Genomic DNA, 21,240 nt, shown 5'->3' on the forward strand with positions numbered 1-21,240 from the left:
AATAGGAAGTTTGAATCTTGTTCCAAAAATTTTGAGACAACATCGATTCCAAAAGTTTCGATGGTGGAAACTAGAAAGACAGTTCGATTTCGAAGTATTTTGGATTGAAATTTGGAAACCTCCTACGGTTGTTCTACTTGTGATGCAGGAGAAGCCAAGAGTTCTTGAGGAGATGAGGGATAGATAACATGGGAATCACTCAACCAGGGGCAACGGAGCTAGCTCACGTCGCTAATCGTGGATTCGCTCACACGACCAAGCTAAATGCTTGATTGGGGAAGGAGAGAAATCACTCACTTCAATTGCACAAAGAAAAATATATTTTAATTCATTCAACTCCAGCAATGGCTTCTAATACATCAATATTTAAAGGAACTAAAGATAAAGAAGCATAAATAGACTACAATTTCCTAAGAAACTCTCTAAAAATGACTTAACAAGTTCCTATGTCATTAAAATAAATTACAATGCCTTTATTATTTGAATTTCCAATGCCAAAGAGAAGTTTTCAATTTGTTTTTTTTTTTTTTAAGCCTTGGCTCCCTCATCATTCTCCTCTTTTGGAAGAAAACTCGTCCTCAAGTTTCATTTGGTCTTCCCCGATCTTTGGGATGACCTTGTAGATTGTTCCACAACAACCACAATAGTAAAATGAATTTCACAGCGATCAAAGTGTTCCAAGCCACAAAATATTCATGAAAAGACCATTTCCCCATTCTTTCAAACATTGTAGGCTTGGTTCCTTCTTTTTGATTGAAAATGACCTCTAACCACTAGAATACATCTTGAAACCCCTTAGAATGTTCTCCGTGATGAATCTATAAATTCAACCTATCTTTAAACCCCATTTAGTTTTGTCTTCATAACCGCAACTTATCACATGAGTGGCCTCTTTAAGCATCACTGCTGGGCTTGAGGAAGGAGGGGCACCACCTTGTTCCATCCATGTTGAAGTCACAAAAATTGTAGACTGTCTGAATTTTTTTTCAAAATTCATTCACAAAATGATTATTGGCTTCATCTTCATCAACGTACTCATCGTAAATTGGTGGTGAATTCCAATCGACGAAACTAATCTCTTCAACGATGTGATCTTGAAATGGATTGATAATCATAGCCATGATCTTCAACTGCAGCGAAAAACCTGCTCTGATGCCACTTGATGCAGGAGAAGCCAAGAGTTCTCGAGGAGACAAGGGATAGATAACCTAGGAATCACTCAAACAGGGGCAATGGAGTTAGCTCACGTCGCTAATCGTGGATTCGCTCACACGACCAAACCAAATGTTTGATTGGGGAAGGAGAAATCACTCACTTCAATTGCACAAAGCAAAATATATTTTAATTCATTCAACTCCAGCAATGGCTTCTAATACATCAATATTTAAAGGAACTAAAGATAAAGAAGCATAAATAGACCACAACTTATTAAGAAACTCTCTTAAAATAACTTAACAAGTTCCTATGTCATTAAAATAAATTACAATGCCTTTATTATTTGAATTTCCAACGCCAAGAGAAGTTTTCAATTTGTTTTTTTATTTTTAAGCCTTGGCTCCCGCATCAGCTTGGATTTCTCCATTTTGGGCCTTTGGCTTCTAGGTTTTCCCTAAATTTGTGTGCGTGGGTGTGACATGCGTATACGATACAGTGTACTAAGCTTAGGTATATATTTATGGCAAATCTAGCAAAATAAGTACGACATGGCTCACAAACCAATTAATAAGCCACATTGTATGGACCATGCATATCCGATCGGATAAATACCACATTAAAAGCCACAAGGCCACTGCAACCTTCCCGCATGCCTTCTTATGCCTTGATTTGCATTTTCTAGCCAACTATATTTCTCTCAGTTAGGTTTACATCGTTGAACAAGCATGGTGAACTATAAATATACACCTCAACAAGTTTCAGATTTTGTAGTACTGAGCTTGAAATCTGATATCAGCTTAATTTCTTATTTCATTAGTCCTGGTTGGGAAATTTCTTTGAATATTAATTAGTTGAATTTCTTTCACTTTAATTTTGTATGCGTAATAACTTCACAAGTAAGATGAACCACCATGTAACTTACGTACTCATAAAAATTTATCTGCACATACAATCGACTTGTTGTGCATTGATGCAATGGTTGTCTTTGCAAGCAAGGAAATGGGATGATTATAGGAAGCTACAGATAAACAGAGGCCGAGCCACTAAGGGATCAGAATAGCTATGAGTCCATCATGCCTTTTTTATGCTACTTTATCAGTCGAATACTAATAAAATTCAAGTGTGCTTCTTCTCAGTCCAAACTCTCTTTTCCTTTACGCCGCCTTCTTTCGCTCCATCTCTCTTACATCCTTCTTTTGTCATCAAATTTTCTTTGTATTTTCTTTAGTCCTTTGGTAATATTTTTTAATTTTCTTGCCATAACTCTTTACCTCACATTCAAGTGTTTGAGTTTGTACAATGTTTTTAGTTCTCTGTATTGAATTTGATAGGTATTTCGATGTTTGTGCAATTTACTCCAACTTCATGTTGTGAGGCCCTTCCTCATATGAAATTCTGACTCTAACACTGCATATAGATATAAAGAAAAGCAACCTTTTTCTAAATTAAATTAACAATATTAACCAGTGTTTAATGCTGATAACCTCCATTACACCCGAACTTTTAATCTCAATCATGCATGTTGTGATTTAAGTATTCTCCATTTTCATAGGCTGAAGGGAGAATTATTTGATTGTTTTTGTCAATATAAATTTCAATTTTCTAGTAGAGGTATTAAATAATCTCTTATGGCTCTTGAAAAAACAGATGGAGATGCAGCTGCTACCCAATATTAAGTATTTTCCCTGCCACGAAACCTTCCATAATTTAATAGCAATGACTTGCTGCAACAGACTATTAAGATCCTTTAATATTGCTTCTACTAATTCATATATCAATTTGATTAACTCGCTTAATTTGTTCGGTGCTCGTCATTCCAAATGGCTTCTTAAATGAACACGCGTGATATGATAATTTGAGAAATAATGAAAACATTAATTGGATATAATATATATATATATATAGCTATTGTATAATAAGGCTATGATATATACTGGCTTGAATCAGCTGAATTCAGAAACTTAAGGATCGAGAAACTGTCTATTAATAAGGTTAATTTTGTGTGTGCACGTACGTGTGTGTCTCACATAAGCTAGGGCTTGACTGGAATTGCAATATACATACAGATCATTCGTCAATTAGAGAATGACCGTTCTTCAGATCATTAGAAAAATATATATGCCTGTATATATAGGGAGGGAACAAAGTGCATATGTGTCTATATTAAAAAATTATATATAAAAAACGAAAAATAGACGAGGAATAAACGACACGAGGAGTTTTATTGATCAAGACAGAGAATAAGCAAGGTGGACTAGAACATGCATATTTCCAATTCAGTCTTTAAATAGATAAGGCATCAATAATAAATATCAGGGCACCTCAAACCAAACAAAATAACTAACACCAGACAAAGTAAACCTAACAAGTTGATGCATCATTCAGTTAGCTTCATGACGAACAATATAAGTTTATGTATGATACGAGGATGGATACGTGTATGACGACATAATTTCCTCCAGCTAGCTAGGGAGCTAGACTACTCAAGAACAATATTGGAAGTTTAGAAACTGTTTGCTCAGACTTGATGAGTAGGTACGTAGTAGTATGCTACCACAACAACAACAACAACAGAAGCGATATAATATATATATATATATATATATAATTTTATGTGTATATATGTGTATATACAAGTGTATATACAAGGAATTATTAGTGTTTCAAAAATCTAATTTGGCACTCCAAACTTTCTATAATTAGAAAAAAAAATACATTTGTGAGAAGTATACAATGAGATTTTTATAGTGCTAATAACAGTTATATATATATATATATATATATATATGAAACCTAAATTATTAATTTATTGGATCTTGATCACATCCTCCTACTCCTTCAAGAATACGAATTTGAAAGGAGTTTGGATTGATTTTCAAATTCTTGTCATGATCCCTAATTATTTACAATCCTCTCTCATTTAAGCCTGGTAAAATTTTTAATTCGGAACCGCTGCACTATTACCGTTAAAAATGTAACTGCAGCAGGATTTGGGCTTGAATATTAGAGGTAATTCTGATATATCATTAACACAAATATTTACTAAATATTTTAAATTTTCAAACAAAAATATATTTTAAGCAAGTAGCCTTTTACCACATAGGTAGGAAGGAGTTGAGCCCTTACATGGTGTGGGTTCGAACTGAGTTAATGATTAATCTAACAAAATCTATCGTTTGACAAAAAAAAAAAAACAAAAATATATTTCAAATTTTATTGTAACCTGATATCCTGATAGATTCACATGTGTAATTAATCCAAATATAGTATTTTACTTTCATTAATGGAATACCTAAATAATTTTATTATTTATTATTTATTATTTTGATCGTTGAATACCCTTGAATTACGCACCCAAATATTTTCAATTGAATTCCATTTCTCATCCTACTCTGGGAAATAAGCTCAAAAACCACCATAAGATATTATCTGACGAAGGATAAATGCATGTATCGATCGAGTATTAATAAGGATGAAAATTATGAAAATATTCAACACCTTTTAATATGCCTTTGAGCTTTGATCTCTCGTGAAGACTCATCACTATTCGCGGAAAGGTTAAGACTTTCTCAGAGAAAGCAGGATACAACCGCCTGCAACAATGCCTCGTTATCCACTTAGTAATATGATCTAGTAGTATCTATTTTTATTTGTAAGTAAGAGATTTTTGGTTCCATTATCGTGAAAAGCGAATTTGAATCAGATTAGTGCTAACTTATTATGAGGCTTAGCCCAATATTAATATTATTAATATTGTTTGTTAAAAAAAAAATTGTAGTAAATGGATTCAAGAAGATCTATTTTATCTCGTAATCATTCTCATTCCCTTGTAGCCGTTACGCAAATTCGCACAAGTGAACAAACACAACCCCCACAAGATTTACGAGCACCCCTTCCTGCATATCCATACATGCATGTCTTCCCTTAATTGGACTATACAGTACTCATCAATCAATTTTCCAACCATAATTAATATATTAGGCATAAGCTACTACCATGCATATATATATTAGACATGTTGATATAAGTACTTAACATGCATTGTAATTTATGGAACAATTAAGTTAATTAAACTCACCAACTAAATTAAATCTCCATATAAGTAATTGAACCACTAAATGAAACAAGTATAGTGCAAATTAATCTCTCCTTAATTAGTGAAACAAATTCATTGAGACCTTGTAATTAAAACAAGAAGGCATAATTGCTTTTAATATAAGTACTTAACACAAGGCTTCTAATACTTGGTACTGACTGCTTTTAAGCACTTAACAACGAGGCTCAACTGCTTTTAAGTGAAACTACTGGTGTAGGAGTAAAGGTAAAAATAAATGGAATGGTTGAAATGGAAGGTGGGTTTGACTTGTGTTGAGAGAATTGCAGTCTCAAGGTAGAATTTTTTTAGTGTGTTAGTAACATATCTCGGTACAGTAAGTGTTATAATACAAATCATTATAAATAATTCAAAATTATAAATAATTGTATTATTACACTTAATGTCTGATAAATTTAAAAAATCTCTCTCACAAAGTGGAATCATGTTTGACTTTGGACAACGTGGTAGTCAGTGTGAAAAAAAACTCGGACAACCAGTGTGAAAAAAAACTCTTATAAGTTACAATTTACAACCATGAAGGAAGGACATGAATCCTCTCTGGATCCATTGGTCCTAATCCATCAAATCTTGTAATCTGGATTATTGAAATTTTGTAATTGTTAGATCAAATTTCAATTGTCCGGATCACGAAACTTAATAGATTAGGACCAATGGATCCGGAGGGATCCATGTCCATGAAAGAATTTAGCGGAATTAGAACGAAGGAAGGAAAGTTATAAAACAATAAAGGTCAAACGTAAAAGTTGTGGTGGAAACTGGGAAAGGATAAAAAGGGTATACTTGTCATTACAAGGGAGTGGGGAGCTGCATGAGGCGGCCGGGAAATGAGCAGTGTTGTCCACCGGTGGGTAGGACTAGCAAGTAGTAAGGTTTAGGGAGCTGCTATTAAAAGCTCAACGACTGCCCACCTGGCCCTGAGAATACCCCCTTCTATATTTGTGCCACCACAGACAGAAAAAAAAGAAAAATACTAAGTAAGACTCTTTCAAAGTGAGAACCTTCATGAATTATCTGTCACTTCATATTTTTTTACGCAATATCGTATAATGATTGCATGATAAGTGTGCAAAAAAATATGAGATGGTGGAGAGTCTCACTTATGAAAGCGTCTCCTTAGCATTTCTCCACAGAAAAAAACCAGAAAAATATTATGCCCTCCAATGGGGTGTGTTGAGAGAATTTAATTGCTTTGCCCATTTGCTTCTCTCTCTGTGACCTTCAGGTGGTGTTATTAGTAGAAAAGCAAACTATCAGTTACGAAAAACACAGAAATCAGTGGAAGCGGGGATACAGTGATTTTGTTAAAACCGGGTTGTGGAGGGTTTAAGGAGGAAATGTGGTGGTTCGGAAAAATATATAGGGAAAGAGCATCAGTTATGGAAGCCAAGCACGGAGTCATTAGTGCACCAAAATTTTTATAAACGGCTGTCAAGAGATTACCAAAGATTTCGACTTGATTTTAGAAAAGATTAAATATTGGACCGTGATTAACTTTTACCTAACAAAAAATCACCCACGAGTAAAAATATAATCTCTTGGCAGTGATTTTGTTAGGGTAAAAGTCAATCATGGGTCAAGATTTAATCTTCCCTAAATCAAGCCAATATCTATGATATCTCATGATAGTCAGTTTATGAAATTTTTGGTGCATTGAAGCATCCTTTACTGATGCTCACATTTCCTCCTTAAACCCTCCACAACCACAACCCAGTTTTCCATATCCCATACACGTACGCGTGTGTATATATATTACACAACCCACGCACCACACCACAAAGTCAAAACCCATATAAAATATCACAGTCAGTCTTGTTGTTTGCTTGCTGTCTCTCTCGTGGGACTTGGCTTCTTCTGCTGATCATAGAACCATTTAGTAGCTTTCTTCTATCTCCTTCCAAACTCAAGAGCGAGCTATAGTGTGAGTGCGACGAATTAATCCGAGGAGTAAAAAAAATGGAGTACGGCAGCGGAGGCGGTGGCTCTGGTTGTGGAGACCACCACGACGAGGCCTCCGGCTCTCAGAAAAGGAAGAAGCGCTACCACCGCCACACTACTCACCAGATTCAGAGGCTTGAAGGGTAAGTCTGAAGTCTACGACTTTTGCTCTGCTTTTTTATGGGTTTGTTTGGTTGGAAAAAGCGATTAATTTGGTTGCATGTGTTTGGTATGAAGAATGTATAAGGAGTGCCCTCACCCAGATGAAAAGCAGAGGATGCAGTTGAGCAGAGAGTTGGGTTTGGCTCCTCGCCAGATCAAATTTTGGTTTCAAAACCGCAGGACCCAGATGAAGGTAAATTGTCTCTCACTAGCTCGCTCGCTCGCTCGCTCTTCTGCTTGAAAGTTACTGCACTTTTTTCTTCATTACTTTTGTGCCTCACTGCTGTACTACCAATGGCAGGCGCAAAACGAAAGAGCAGATAACAGCGCGCTTCGAGCAGAGAACGACAAGATCCGATGCGAGAATATTGCAATCAGGGAGGCCCTCAAGAATGTGATTTGCCCCTCTTGCGGTGTCCCTCCACTCAACGAAGATTCCTACTTTGACGAACATAAATTGCGAATGGAGAATGCCCAATTGAAAGAAGAGGTTTTTACTCGATTTTCCATTTCGCTTTTGTACTAAAGTTTCAAGCTTGATGCAATTTTTTCTTCAGTTACTGTGTTTATCTATTTTTTGGATATTCAAATTTTCGCTCTCTCATTCATTTGCAGTTAGATAGAGTGTCTAGTATTGCTGCAAAATACATTGGGAGGCCAATTTCCCAGCTCTCACCAGTTCAGCCTATTCATATTTCGTCTTTGGACTTATCAATGGCAAGTTTTGTGGGCCATGGGATGGCCGGACCTTCGCTTGATCTTGATCTTCTACCTGGGAGTGCTTCATCTTCCATGCCCAATTTACCTTGCCAGCCTAATGGGTTTTCGGACATGGATAAGTCCCTCATGACTGACATTGCTGCAAATGCCATGAAAGAGTTGCTTAGTCTTTTGCAGACCAATGAACCCTTGTGGATGAAGTCTTCTACTGATGGGAGGGATGTTCTTAATCTCGAAACCTACGAGAGGATTTTTCCGAGGGCTAATAGTCATTTGAAAAACCCCAATGTTAGAATTGAAGCATCAAGAGATTCTGGTGTGGTTATCATGAATGGTTTAGCATTAGTAGACATGTTTATGGACCCGGTAATTCTCTCCTCCTCCTGGTTCTCTCTGTATTTTCATATAATTTGCGATTCCCAAACCTGAATTGTAGCTTAACTGTTTACATCCAAGAGTTTTAACAATTTTAAGTTTGCAGAACAAATTTGGAGAGCTATTTCCAACAATTGTCTCAATGGCAAGAACAATCGAAGTAATATCATCTGGAATGTTGGGAAGTCATAGTGGCTCTTTGCAGTTGGTATGTGGCTTAAAATTTTATTACACTTCTATTTTGCTTTGTCTAGTCTTATGCTGGAATTATGCTTGGATAAGTTCTTATCACTTGAAGGATGTTATTTAGATGTACAACGAGTTGCAAGTGCTTTCGCCATTGGTACCAACTCGGGAGTTCTACTTCCTTCGTTATTGTCAGCAAATCGAGCAAGGCCTGTGGATAATTGTTGATGTTTCTTACGATTTTCCACAAGATAACCAGTTTACAAGCCAGTGTCGATCTCATAGGCTTCCTTCCGGGTGCTTGATTCAAGACATGCCTAACGGATATTCCAAGGTTTGTTTCACACACAAAAAGTATTTTTTTTCTGTATGTAAAATCTAAAATGTAATGGTATAACTTCGCTTACTTCTTCCATCATTGTGGAAAAAAATAGGTTACTTGGGTGGAACATGTGGAAATAGAAGACAAAGTTCCAACTCATCGGATTTATAGAGATCTTATTCACAGCGGATTAGCATTTGGAGCTGAACGATGGCTTGCTGCTCTGCAGAGAATGTGTGAACGATTTGCTTGTCTAATGGTTTCAGGAACTTCTACTAGAGATCTTGAAGGAGGTAGCTTCAATTTTCAACACCAAAGTTATTCAATGATCCTTAACATTCTCCCCTAGAAGCTTAATCTCAACATTATTTTCTTTTTGTTGTGAATCAATCAGTGATTCCATCCCCTGAAGGAAAGAGGAGCATGATGAAACTAGCTCAAAGGATGGTGAACAACTTCTGCGCAAGCATTAGCGCATCCAACGGACATAGATGGACCACCCTTTCTGGGACGAACGAGATTGGAGTGCGAGTCACTATCCATAAGATCACTGATCCTGGCCAGCCCAATGGCGTGGTTCTTAGTGCAGCTACTACCATTTGGCTCCCCTTATCACCGCAGAATGTCTTCAATTTTTTCAAGGATGAAAGAACTCGACCTCAGGTAGAATTATGCTTGCTAGAAAATGTTATTCAAATCTTGTAACTTACTAATCAGATTAAATTAGCTGCAACTTATCAATTGGTTTTGAATTTTTCCTCTAGTGGGATGTGCTTTCAAATGGCAATGCAGTGCAAGATGTTGCCCACATAGCAAATGGCTCACATCCAGGGAACTGCATATCTGTTCTTCGAGTAAGACAACTCTATATTTGCGAAATAAGTTATTCTGTTTTTCACATTAGCACTCCAAAAAAGCCCCGTCTTTATTTTTACGTTAGGAAGAAATGTAAAATGACCTTTTTGGAGTGCATATAGCAGCTCTCTTCGTATTTGATTGTGAAACGCAAATTATTTTAAGGACTACTTAATTAATCGCATAGTGCAATTTATTTTCCTTGTACTGTATAGGCATTCAACACTAGCCAGAACAACATGTTGATACTCCAACAGAGCTGCATAGACTCATCAGGCTCACTTGTTGTGTACTCCCCTGTTGACCTACCGGCCATTAACATAGCAATGAGCGGTGAGGATCCTTCTTACATTCCTCTGCTGCCCTCAGGGTTCTCCATTTCTCCCGACGGGCGGGCAGATCAAGGGGACTGCGCCTCATCGAGTTCTTGCAATGCAACTGGAAGTGGATCACTAATCACAGTGGCATTTCAAATTCTGGTGAGCAGCTTGCCAGCCACTAAACTGAACTTGGAGTCGGTAAATACCGTTAATACCCTAATCGGAAACACTGTGCAGCAAATTAAAACAGCCTTGAATTGCAATAGTTCCTGATGATGATCACTCTCTGCTACACAACTGTTTTTTCTTGTCTACCATTGATCTTAAATATTTCTGATCAGAAATGATCAGAGGTATTCAATGTGGGACAGATCATCTGCGTTAGTTGAAAACTTTGAATGCCCTCTCATCAAGGATCTGAAGCTTCATTTACTTCCACTGCTGCTGCTGATGGTTCAGAAGAGCTGTGTTTTTGCTTCCAAGGTTCATCACAATTTACACCAACTACAAATTTTTTTTTTTTTTTTTTTTTTTTTTTTTTTTTGGGTGGGGTAGGTTTTTGTTCTGGCCAGTGATTTTAACGCTCGTCTTGTAACCTCATGTACTCCTTCTGTGAGTGCGTAAAAAATTTTAACGCTCATCTTTTGACCTCATGTTGGGATTGCGCGTGGATAGAAGAGGTGTTAAAATCACTAGCCTTTGTTTTTGAGTTGTCTTTGTTATTTTGCAAATTTCGTTTTGGAAAAGTAGAGCATTAAAAGAGGGAGTCAAGAACGCACCATACCCGTCTTCTTTCTTGCTGAATTTCTCTCCGTCCATCTCTCTCCATCAAAAAAAAAGGTTGTATGGTTCGGGCATTGACTTCTTGTTCATCAACTTATGTAGCTTAATTTAAACCATATTTGAATTTCCTCTCAACTTTTCCTTCTTGACAAATCAAACGTGCCTTGATCAATTTGTGTATATTTTTCAGTTTAGTGAGCGGAGGGAAACGTAAACAAAGTTGTCTGATAGGAAAATTTTCAATTTTCAAATTGAGCAGACTAGTATAGGCTAAAATTAAAATACATAATTTATAATATGTTTTACGAATGACGTGATCAAATACTCTTACCTAAATTTATGTTATTTGAAGAGGAAGGATAAATATTAAATAGCCAAGAGTTGAGTGCAATGAAACTAGGGCCAACACGTTGACCATTGGAGGGGATCCTTGGCTTCAATTTGTGGGGCTCCATCTCCAAGCTTTTCCTTGAGGCTGGGAACGTGGAAATTGAGCTTAAAGATCTTAAATTTTATGCCTCGGCATTCTCCGGAGGGAAAAAGCATTTCCTTGATGAGCTTTGATTGATATGACCCTGATGGACTAACTGTCCATTTATTACGTCACTTAACCAAATTCTTTGAGTTTGAGTTGGATTGGTCAATTTGTTGAATAAAAGTAGATCTCATCAATCAATCTAGGACTTTTGAACCTTTTGGAGCTTTCTTTGTCTAAATAAATGCCAACCAATAGGTACTACTAATTAAAACTAAGGTTTGGCCCTTAAAACTAAATATTTACATATTTTTTGAGTCACGTTTGGAACACGAAAAAGTTTGAGAATAAAGAGTGTTAAAATCACTTGCTAAACGAGGAGCGTTAAAATCGGTGTTTGCTAGAGTCATGGGAGAAGCGGAAGAAGAAGGTGAATATCATCATCAACCCCAGCTTACATCTTAAGCCATGCTGCTACAGAAACAGTCGGTCATAATTCATAAATATGGGGTTCATCAAAGTTAGCAGCACACAAGATAATAAATTGGACTTGGTTTGTTATTGCCTAATGCCTATGGATCAGCCCAAAGCAAAACTTTATATTAGTTTAATGTTTGTGAGGAGACTGAGCAAGCGAGAGCCGAAGGTGCTGCAACAAAACCAGTATGGTATAGTCAGCCATAAAGACAGGGTCTTAAAACACCATCAATGCTTCATGTAACTCTATATCTACAGCTAGCTTTAGCTTCCCACTTTCCACACCCTCCATCCATCATCATTCACCATGCAACCCTAGCTTTCCACCACTCTACTCGGTAAACCTATTAAGTACAGTACCTACCTTTGCTTTGTTACCTCTTCGGGTTGAACTGCGGGTTATGTTTCTTTGACATGATCATAAACCCCCTCCCCAATAAAAATTATTAGGTGTGGATGATCAGATTGCGTGTTTGTTTAATTGCAGATAGAAAACATCTATCTTACACGCTACTTGTTTTTAGCCATTATTATCTCATCCCCTTATGTTTGGTGCATGTGTACGGACATCCGGATTAAATAATTTCTCTCAAATCACAAAGGACAAAAGTATTTTATTAATTAAATCCATCTAATTTGATTTGTATTATATGATATACTATACAGCCTACCATGTGGTTGTCTGCACAGGTTTACTTCATTAGTACTATGTAGGGTTTTATTAAATGACCTTGATGGTAGAGCTACGATCAGAAAAGAGGAAATTAGGAAGGCAGACGTTGACATTTCTCCAAATGCAATAACCCCACTAGCCTAGACTCTAGACCTTATTTTTCAAATTTCAATTGATAAAGCTATCAATTTTAAGTATGTCGTCGATTTATGATCGCTATATCATTGTTATTTAATCGTAATATATATATATATATATAACAAGAGGGATCCCTATTTTTCAAAAAAAATATGGGGACACCTTCTTGACCGTTAGATTTGACTTTAATAAAATTATATGGTTGAGATTAGGAAACCCTCTTGTTAAAGGATTCCTACACACACACCCACACATACATACATTGCTAAATGTTTGGTTTAGAAGATTGGTCTGAGTCTGATAAGAGAGTTGGCAAACTGGCAAGCCTATGTTTTATGGGCTTCTCACCAACAATACTTAGCCCATTATGAACATATAACAATGCCCAAACTCCTAAAGCTGAAGTGGGCTTTTAACATGAATTTTCGGAAGCGTGAAAACAAACATGAATCTCTGATTCTGTTGGGAGAAGACCATTTTGGGAATCATACATAATACCACTAATGCCTCACCCTTCTTACAACTTACAAAAAATTACAATTTATTAAATAAGGGCAAATTAAGTTTAAAAAACCCACTTATGGTGAGTTACAAACCTTTTTTTAATTATTTAAAATCATAAACTGTAAATTAAGTGTTTTTTTCCAAATAAAATTAAAACATCTAGATTAAACTAAAAGTTAAAATACAAAAAAAAATAAAATGGAGAGAGTGAGGAGAAAGCAAGGAAATGGAAAAGGGCATTTTATTTGTCTTTATAAAATGTGAATGGGTTTGCGGGGCACGTGTCAATTGTCTGTTGCAGCTCAAACTTGATCCCAACTAACCAAGAAAATATAAATTAAAGAGTCGGAAATCTTGCCCAACGATCCTCCATTACAGCACATACTTGAAACCTACAAACTTGTGGTTGCAAAATTTCCATTTCTTTATTTACTTTTGTTTTTGGCCTAAATTCTATTGGGTGGGTTCCACTATTCTCCTTCTGGAGAATGGCCTAAATTTTAATCAGTTTAATAACGTCATATTTTGTCACTTTTAAATAAGAGGTTTATGTTTAATTTTGGCAAAAAATGAATTTGAACTAAACTATTCTAACTAGTTAATCGTTAAATTTAACCAAATCCCACTATATAATGTAAATAATATCGAATGTATTAAAAATTCCATAGTTGCTGGCATGTTGCTGTCCATGGAGAGATGAACAGGACTAGGGTGAGGAAAAGTAAGAGAGATAGGTGGCGGGGCTCAGGATTGTATTGATTTTTTGTTTGTTATGTGTAGGGTTGTAATTAAGGGTATGTGTGAAAAAATAAAATTTGTGTTTTAGCGAAATAACTTCTTTAGTTTGATATATAAATGGAGTCCACACAGCACGAGATGAGTTTAAAAGAAAAAATATGAAAAGCAAATAACAAAGATAGCTAGCATTTCTCTAGATTGAAACTTATTAAGGCGTATTTTAGTGTGTAAAATTGTTCGGATAATATCAATAAAAAAAGGGGGAATTGGATCCTCTCCAAGGCAAAGCCTTGGAATCCTTCTAACCGAACAACACGGAGCGTTGGATTTTGATCTAACGACCACAAGATCAAAATCCAACGATTCATGTTGTTCGATCAGAAGGATCCCGAGGCTTTGCCTTGGAAAATATCCATCCAAAGGTTCATAAATTCCAAAAAAGGGAAACCAAGTTATTAGATAAATTGTTCGGATAATATCCTCTTGGCCGAATATATATATATATAGATATTCAAAGAATAGAAATCATTAGTTTTTTGTGGTCAATATATGAATATGGTTGTTTTGGTTGGACGAATAGAAAGAGAGTGACGGTCACAATGGTGGGCCCAGCGGGGCCTGCGAGCGTGGCGTTTAAATAAGGAAGACACGAAATAAAGAGCAGCTGATGTGTCAAAAAGCGCAGATAATGGTGGAGTGGGGACCACCCAGTCCCTCTCGCTCCCACCTCCCCACATTTTCAGTAGACTTACCCAAAAAATTACAATCACATGATATTTAGATATATGTTTGATATATATTAATTGGGAAACACCCGTGACATTATATTTATTTTTATATATTTTGTTTTTTGATACACGTTTTTTTTAATAATCTGAATTATTTATCTTTTACAAAATCATTCATAGATTATTTTTTTTTAAAATTAGACAAATTCAAAACTACTAAAACATTTATTTGTAGAAAAAAGAAAAAGGACACATACAATTCCATAAAGAAATTATAAACTCAACAGTCAATTTTAGTAATTTTGGGTTGACATGATTTTTGAGAAAAAAAAACAAAGAAAAATAGACGATTGGATCATTTAAATACATTACAAAGTGAATTATATTGTTAAAAATTAGATAAAAAAAAATATGGCAGGGATGGGCCATATATATTATGTGTCGAATCTTTATTATATGATCACGATCGGAGGTTGAAGGGACACCACTTGCACTTTGCACTGAGAAGTGAAGGGGACTTGGCTTTTTGTCTCTCCTTGTTTCTCGTGGCTGAGATATTTTCTTCATTTTATCACTCAATTATCACCCCTTCTATTCAACTCTTGTTCTTTTTTTTCTTCTCAATTATTTGGGATGATATTATTTTGTTCCACTTATTATAACTAGTTCGTTCTAAATTTTTATATTTTAATATAAATATATCGTTATACGATTTTATTTTAATATTTCACAAATATAATAAATTATCTTTTAAATAAATATGCAAATATTAATTTAAAATGTCAATAGCAGATACTAAAAGTAATAGAAAAACATGAGATTTGGAGGAGTCTAATTTTGGAAACAAATGAAAATATCTAATTGGTGATAAAAGACTCAGTCTTGCAGTAATTATCCAAATCTCGGTTGGAGTATTGGGAAGATTAAATATCTTCCACAAAAATATCAAGAAAATACAAAAAAAATTGGGGATTTTTGGAGTTTTCTTAACATGGGAGAAAAGCCGAAAAGGTGGGAGACAGGTTACAACTCACCACAAAGTGCCGGGTGTCTGAGGGTCCCCTGCGTCCTCAGCCACAAGATTTGTCCCACCCGACCTTTTATATTTTCTTAGAAATTAAATTAAAATTAAAATTCTCCAGTCTGACTCTCACGTGGCGGATCCTGCTTTTACTTTCTTCCTCCTCCATATAACTCTCAATTTCCTTGTGCGCTTCTTCTATACTCTCACATTTCTTCCTCTCTTTACATCCTCCTTCCTCTTCTTCTCTGGATTTGGATTTTGGGTTACTGTTTTCTTTTGTTTTTTTCCGGGTATCCGACGCCGGAATCTGTTTGTTTGTTTCTCGGGAAAGTCCGGGGGAATTTATTTTCCCTTCTTCTCTCCCAGTTACAAAACTGTCGAGAAAAAGTTTATTTTCGATATTTCAAATACCATTTGAGGTAAGCTTCTGATTGATCTGCTTTATTTTCCCATAAAAATCTTTTCTTTTCTTTTTTTGAAAAAAAAAATTGATAAAGTTTGATTTTTTGTTCTTATTTGACCTTTTTGTTCATAAATAAAGTATTTATTTATTATTTAGATTCAGCGGAATATCCAATCGATGAAATTCTGTGTTTTTGATTTGTTGTGAATCAATTTTGCAGATTAAGGTTTTGTTCGGTAACGGTTTGGAGTAAACGTGTCGGACTTGTTCTGTTTGATTTGAGCAGCAATGGCAGTTGAGGTATGCAAAAGCAATTTGTCTTACTATGTTTCAATTTTCTGTCTTTTTAATCCATTGGTTTGGTCGGAATCTGATGATGGCATGTCAGTGAATACTTTCTTAGAACAATATGTTCCAAAAGTTGAGGAATTTGACTGTCAATTCGATGCGTACTTAGATAGATGTCTCAGATCAAGATGGGGTTTTGAGGCAGTGGTTAAATTAAGTTTATGATTAATTAATGAATATATTTTCTCGTCTGTTTCTGTGGATTGATTGTGTTTCTGTTAACTAGATCAAGCAATTTACGTGATTACTTACTCCGTATTGGATTAGTATTGCGATGCGGCCCGTTTTGATGTTTTCGAACTCGTGCAGAATTATTTTGTTGTGTGTTTTCGAACCGAATTGTGTACTAATGATGAACGCTTTTTCGCTTGTTTTTTTTACTATGCTGGAATCAAAAGTATCAACTCGACTTTGTGTTTGGACATAGGATAAGATTGAAGCCACAGGGTCCAACGCCTCCGTTGCGGTTGGAAATTGCAGTTCAAATGGTGATGCGCAATCTCATGCGGAGATTTGTTCATTTGGCAGTGACCATGCACCCAAGGTCACCTTCTTTTCATTGCCCTCGTCACGGAGGGGTCTCCTTTTGCCTCAAATTTATGTACCTGCTTAAATTTTCGCTCAACGGTTCTTTGTTTTCTTTCCTCAGGTTAGGAAACCGTATACGATTACAAAACAAAGAGCAAAATGGACAGAGGAGGAGCATCAGAAGTTCCTTGAAGCCTTGAAATTGTACGGCCGAGGTTGGCGTCAAATAGAAGGTATAAGCTCAGTGCCTCATAACTTTGTCTAGATTCTAGAGTAACTTCCTTTCACACCATCTGACGATGAAGTAAAACTCATCTTTATGCAGAACATGTAGGCACCAAAACTGCAGTTCAAATTCGAAGTCATGCTCAGAAGTTCTTCTCTAAGGTTTAATGCCTATTCGACTTTAGTACCAATTTCCTTTTGTAGTATGTACAGGATGCTGAAGTTTCTTGAGTTAGATATTCAAGACCCCCATTAAATCGTCATTTGGCCGTATTTTTTATTAGCATGTATCCTTCACTGTATTGATATGGTTTTTCTTGCTTCCAGGTTTCTAAGGAGTCATGTGGACCTAGCGAAGGCTCCATCAGGCCTATTGAGATTCCTCCTCCCAGGCCTAAGCGGAAGCCTGTTCATCCTTATCCACGAAAATCAGTGGATTGTCTCAATGGAACACCAGAAAGGTCACCGTCCCCACAATTTTCGGCTCAAGGGAAAGACCAACAATCTCCTCCTTCAGTATTATCTGCACAGGGTTCAGATGTACTGGGGTCTGCAGCTTTGGACCAGCATAACAGATCTTCAACCCCGACTTCATGTACCACTGACATGCGCTCAACGGGCCCATCCCATTTTGAAAAGGAGAATGATTATATGGCGTTCAGCTCATCTGCTGAAGAAGTGCAAGGGTCCTCGCCATCAGTCCAGTTATCTGCTGACTCAGTCTTGGAAAATTTTCCGTCCGTGGTATGGTGAACTCTTTTTTTTATTTCGATTAGATTCCTGTACTCTGTTTTGGTTGGGTTCTGACATGATGTGGATTTCCAGAATTACAGATCAGCTTCCAAGCACACTGTGAGTACTGAAGAAGATGCTGGCCATTCAGGAGCTTCTGCGAGCATTAAACTCTTTGGAAGGACAGTTTTGGTACCAGACTCGGAGAAACAATCTCCAACTGGTGCCGAGGATTCTAAGACACCGACATCAAAGGTGGAACAAGACAATTGTGAGAGGGAGAATGATAAGCTTGTTCAAACACCAAGATCAGATGCGATAGATACGAGTTTGACACTTGGTGGGATTGTTGGTAATTTGGATCCATCGGCATGTGGTGCTATAACTGATTGGGAACACCAAAAACATAGCCCTAATCCTGAAGCTCCTCTGCCATGGTGGGCTATGTATCATGGTCTACCGTACTTCCACATCAGATCATGTAACCAAAACTCAGCTCAAATACAAATACGTGTAGATTCTTGTGCGGACAAAACAATTAAACAGACGGAAAGATCATTTGGTAGTGCAGTGGAAAGTTTAGGAGAGAAGCACATAGAGTCTGTGAGTTCATTACGCGAAGAAACTCGTTCGGCCCCCTGCAGTTCACGGAAGGGGTTTGTGCCGTACAAAAGATGTTTAGCAGACCTAAGTAAGAACTCATCTGTCATAGTTTCCGAAGACATGAGGGACAGGCAACGGGCTCGCGTCTGCTCGTAGTTTTGCATTCTAGATGTTCTGTTTTCAAGTTTTTAGCAATACCCGTTTTGATTGAAAGTTTACAATTCGATACGTTCCTGTCCGATGATGCTGCATTTATGCAACAAGCAATAATAGTAACTTACTTTCTGGATGTATTCTTTAAACGAAATTATTAGGCTTCAATTGGATACATATTCGTTTCCTTGACAATTTTCTTGGTCGCGTCGCATCGCCAGTACGTAATCATTTCAATTCTTTCTTGCCTTGACAAAATGGAGACTGACAATCGCTACCCTTTAACGCATCGTCACATTTGCAGACAAAGAGAGCACAAGTTTGGATCTTTAATTGAATCCAGAGCACACACACATGAGAATTCTAACGAAGCGAACGCATCGATGACTTTTATGTTAAACAACAATCATAGGCTACGGCCGACACTTCAATACCGTCTTGGGTTTTGTTTGGGGTTTTGACGGAGCTCTGATCTCGGCTTTGCAACTTCAACAAATATTACCCTGCCATCCAAAAACTGAAAAAACAAAACAAGCAGCAAAGAAATCTCAATATCTGTTACGTCATTGTGGACGAGCCAATATAAGCAAAGCTACCAAAGATATTTGGAAACGAGTGCTGGTGTGCGCAGCAATTAGAAACGAGAAAAAAAATTCACGGTTCAAAAGGCCATCAGTTCACTATATATATCTTCTCAAGTCACATAGGACACAAACTCCATCAAACAACTTACTCAATGTTTCATCAAGCTCAAAAACAATTGACCGTCTAGACTCTAGAACAGGTATAAAAGACTATAGCCATTGACCTACACGTCAATAAGTGAAGATTTCCAATTGAAAGCATGTACAACTTTTAAGACAAGATTACACCTAGTTGTGGTTTCCCTTCTAACGGCAACACGTTTGAGAGCAGTCATGGACTATGAAACTATGCACTACTTCACTAAACCAACATACTTTAAGGCTACCTAGCATGCACATCCTTGAGGGGATTTGATTTATGAGGTTAATGCATGTTTCTGAAAATAATGAGTCGCAATCGGGGCAGCACAGCTGAAAATGATGGCATAACGTTAGAGCAGAGCATGACTATGCCTACACTTCTCATGATATCATATGTTTCACGTTTATGCTAAAGTTTACGTACCACCATTGGTTTAGATGATAATTACAAGGTGATAGAAACCTTTTCACGTTGCCATCAAGGGTACCCGTAACACTTAGGGGTCCCTGATAGAAGCAGGCCAAAATCCAAGTCTCCAAGATCTCTCTTGTGCAATAAGATTATATCTAATTACTACGAAACTCTACTCTCCTATGACACTCTCCTTGATATATTGTTGCTTCACTTGATGGCGAATGTTATCTTATACTAGTAAAGCCCGAGAGTCTGAGAGAGTATCTCAGCCTTGAAAACAGTTCAAACGCACTTGTACTGCGGCTCTAGTGTTTTGTACAAGTAGACATTTAATGAACAAATAGGCCAACTAATTGAATATGGATAATAACAAAGTAGGAAGCATTGCTAGGACAAATTTGGGGCATCTAGACACTCACGAACACAAACATAAAGCAGTAGTATGAGACTCTCAAGCAGTGTAATTTCTTTCATAATTATTTATCTTCTTTTCGAAAAGGAAAAATGGAGCCTCCTGGGCGGCACGTACCTTTCCGTGCATTCCCTCGATAGCCTTTTGAGATTGCTCTTCAGTTTCATAGCGGAGAAAAGCAAAGCCTCTTGGCCTATTTGCAATTCTATCCATCACCAATTTGACTACAAATTGAAATGGAATTATTCGAAACCCAAAACAAAGTTAAAATCAATAGAAAAACAGCTGACAGAGGCTAATCGCAGCTCAACTAAGAAAAGAAACATGCCCAAAATCTTTGATGCTCTCACCTTCTACAAGTTGTCCAAAATTTTGGAAAGCATTTCGTAAGCTCTCTTCAGTGGTACGAAACGAAAGCCCTGCATGACAATTGACAATTGACAAAGCATCCTTAATTTGGAGAAAGTAAGAGGACCCAAATGCATAAATTGTCCATCATTCAAGCCTCCAACAGAGACCGCCTCAAGTTTGGTGCTTTACAAATGCAAATTGAAAAAGTTTTCACCTTTCAATCATGCAATTGCAATTCCATGTTATCAATCAATATATAAATAAATATATATATATATATATGAAGGGAAATTGGGAAAGAGAGAAAAGCAAACCGCTGACGTAGAGCTTGGTGGAGGTGGAGGAAGAAGAAGAAGAAGAAGAAGGAGAAAGAGACGCCGATGGCGAGAAGGTGCGATTTTTGTGTGTGGGAGAGGAGGATAGGGACTGCTTATTCCGCCAAGCACGGCAGGCAATTGAGGAGGTGAAAGTGATGGTGCAGCAGCCGCCGACCACCTGAGAAGATTTCTTCTGTTGTTTGAGTCTGTTGCTCGAACTGGAAGGCCATGGATTTGCAGGGCTCCTCAGGATAACAACGGTCGTTGCCATTTGCAGTCAGAGCCAGTCTACACTCTGCTTCCACAAGTCTATAAAGTTGTGGGGAGAGCGTTTTAGGTTC

At 36.9% G+C, this 21,240-nt stretch overlaps 3 protein-coding genes across 3 annotated transcripts; 2 read left to right on the forward strand and 1 right to left on the reverse strand.

Moving 5' to 3' along the window:
* Positions 1 to 6,668: 6,668 nt before the first annotated feature.
* On the forward strand, positions 6,669 to 11,065 carry LOC103946878 (homeobox-leucine zipper protein HDG11). The gene is made up of 10 exons (XM_009357689.3): positions 6,669 to 7,350; positions 7,445 to 7,562; positions 7,671 to 7,859; positions 7,985 to 8,455; positions 8,571 to 8,672; positions 8,775 to 8,984; positions 9,085 to 9,265; positions 9,367 to 9,635; positions 9,737 to 9,826; positions 10,043 to 11,065. Exons 1-10 carry the CDS (start codon positions 7,226 to 7,228, stop codon positions 10,418 to 10,420), a joined length of 2,133 nt encoding a protein of 710 aa, XP_009355964.2. The 5' UTR covers positions 6,669 to 7,225; the 3' UTR covers positions 10,421 to 11,065.
* A 5,800-nt stretch (positions 11,066 to 16,865) lies between these two features.
* On the forward strand, positions 16,866 to 18,815 carry MYBR (protein REVEILLE 7-like; the record flags this gene model as incomplete). Its single annotated transcript, NM_001302297.1, is given in 5 exon segments — positions 16,866 to 16,982; positions 17,088 to 17,199; positions 17,292 to 17,353; positions 17,519 to 17,935; positions 18,017 to 18,815. Coding segments are annotated over 5 exon segments (1,374 nt in total), but the record flags the coding sequence as incomplete, so codon positions are not given.
* A 175-nt stretch (positions 18,816 to 18,990) lies between these two features.
* Positions 18,991 to 21,192, reverse strand: LOC103946875 (organelle RRM domain-containing protein 6, chloroplastic). Its single transcript, XM_009357687.3, has 4 exons — positions 20,897 to 21,192; positions 20,582 to 20,650; positions 20,349 to 20,455; positions 18,991 to 19,196 (listed from the first exon to the last, which is right to left on the reverse strand). The coding sequence occupies exons 1-4, from the start codon at positions 21,168 to 21,170 to the stop codon at positions 19,107 to 19,109; spliced, it is 540 nt and encodes a 179-aa protein (XP_009355962.1). The 5' UTR covers positions 21,171 to 21,192; the 3' UTR covers positions 18,991 to 19,106.
* Between the last annotated feature and the right edge of the window lie 48 nt (positions 21,193 to 21,240).

Source organism: the organism of the source record quoted next, unplaced genomic scaffold (assembly GCF_019419815.1).
Source record: "Pyrus x bretschneideri cultivar Hongxiangsu unplaced genomic scaffold, Pyrus_bretschneideri_v1 Contig3, whole genome shotgun sequence".
NCBI classification, from domain to species: domain Eukaryota; kingdom Viridiplantae; phylum Streptophyta; class Magnoliopsida; order Rosales; family Rosaceae; genus Pyrus; species Pyrus x bretschneideri.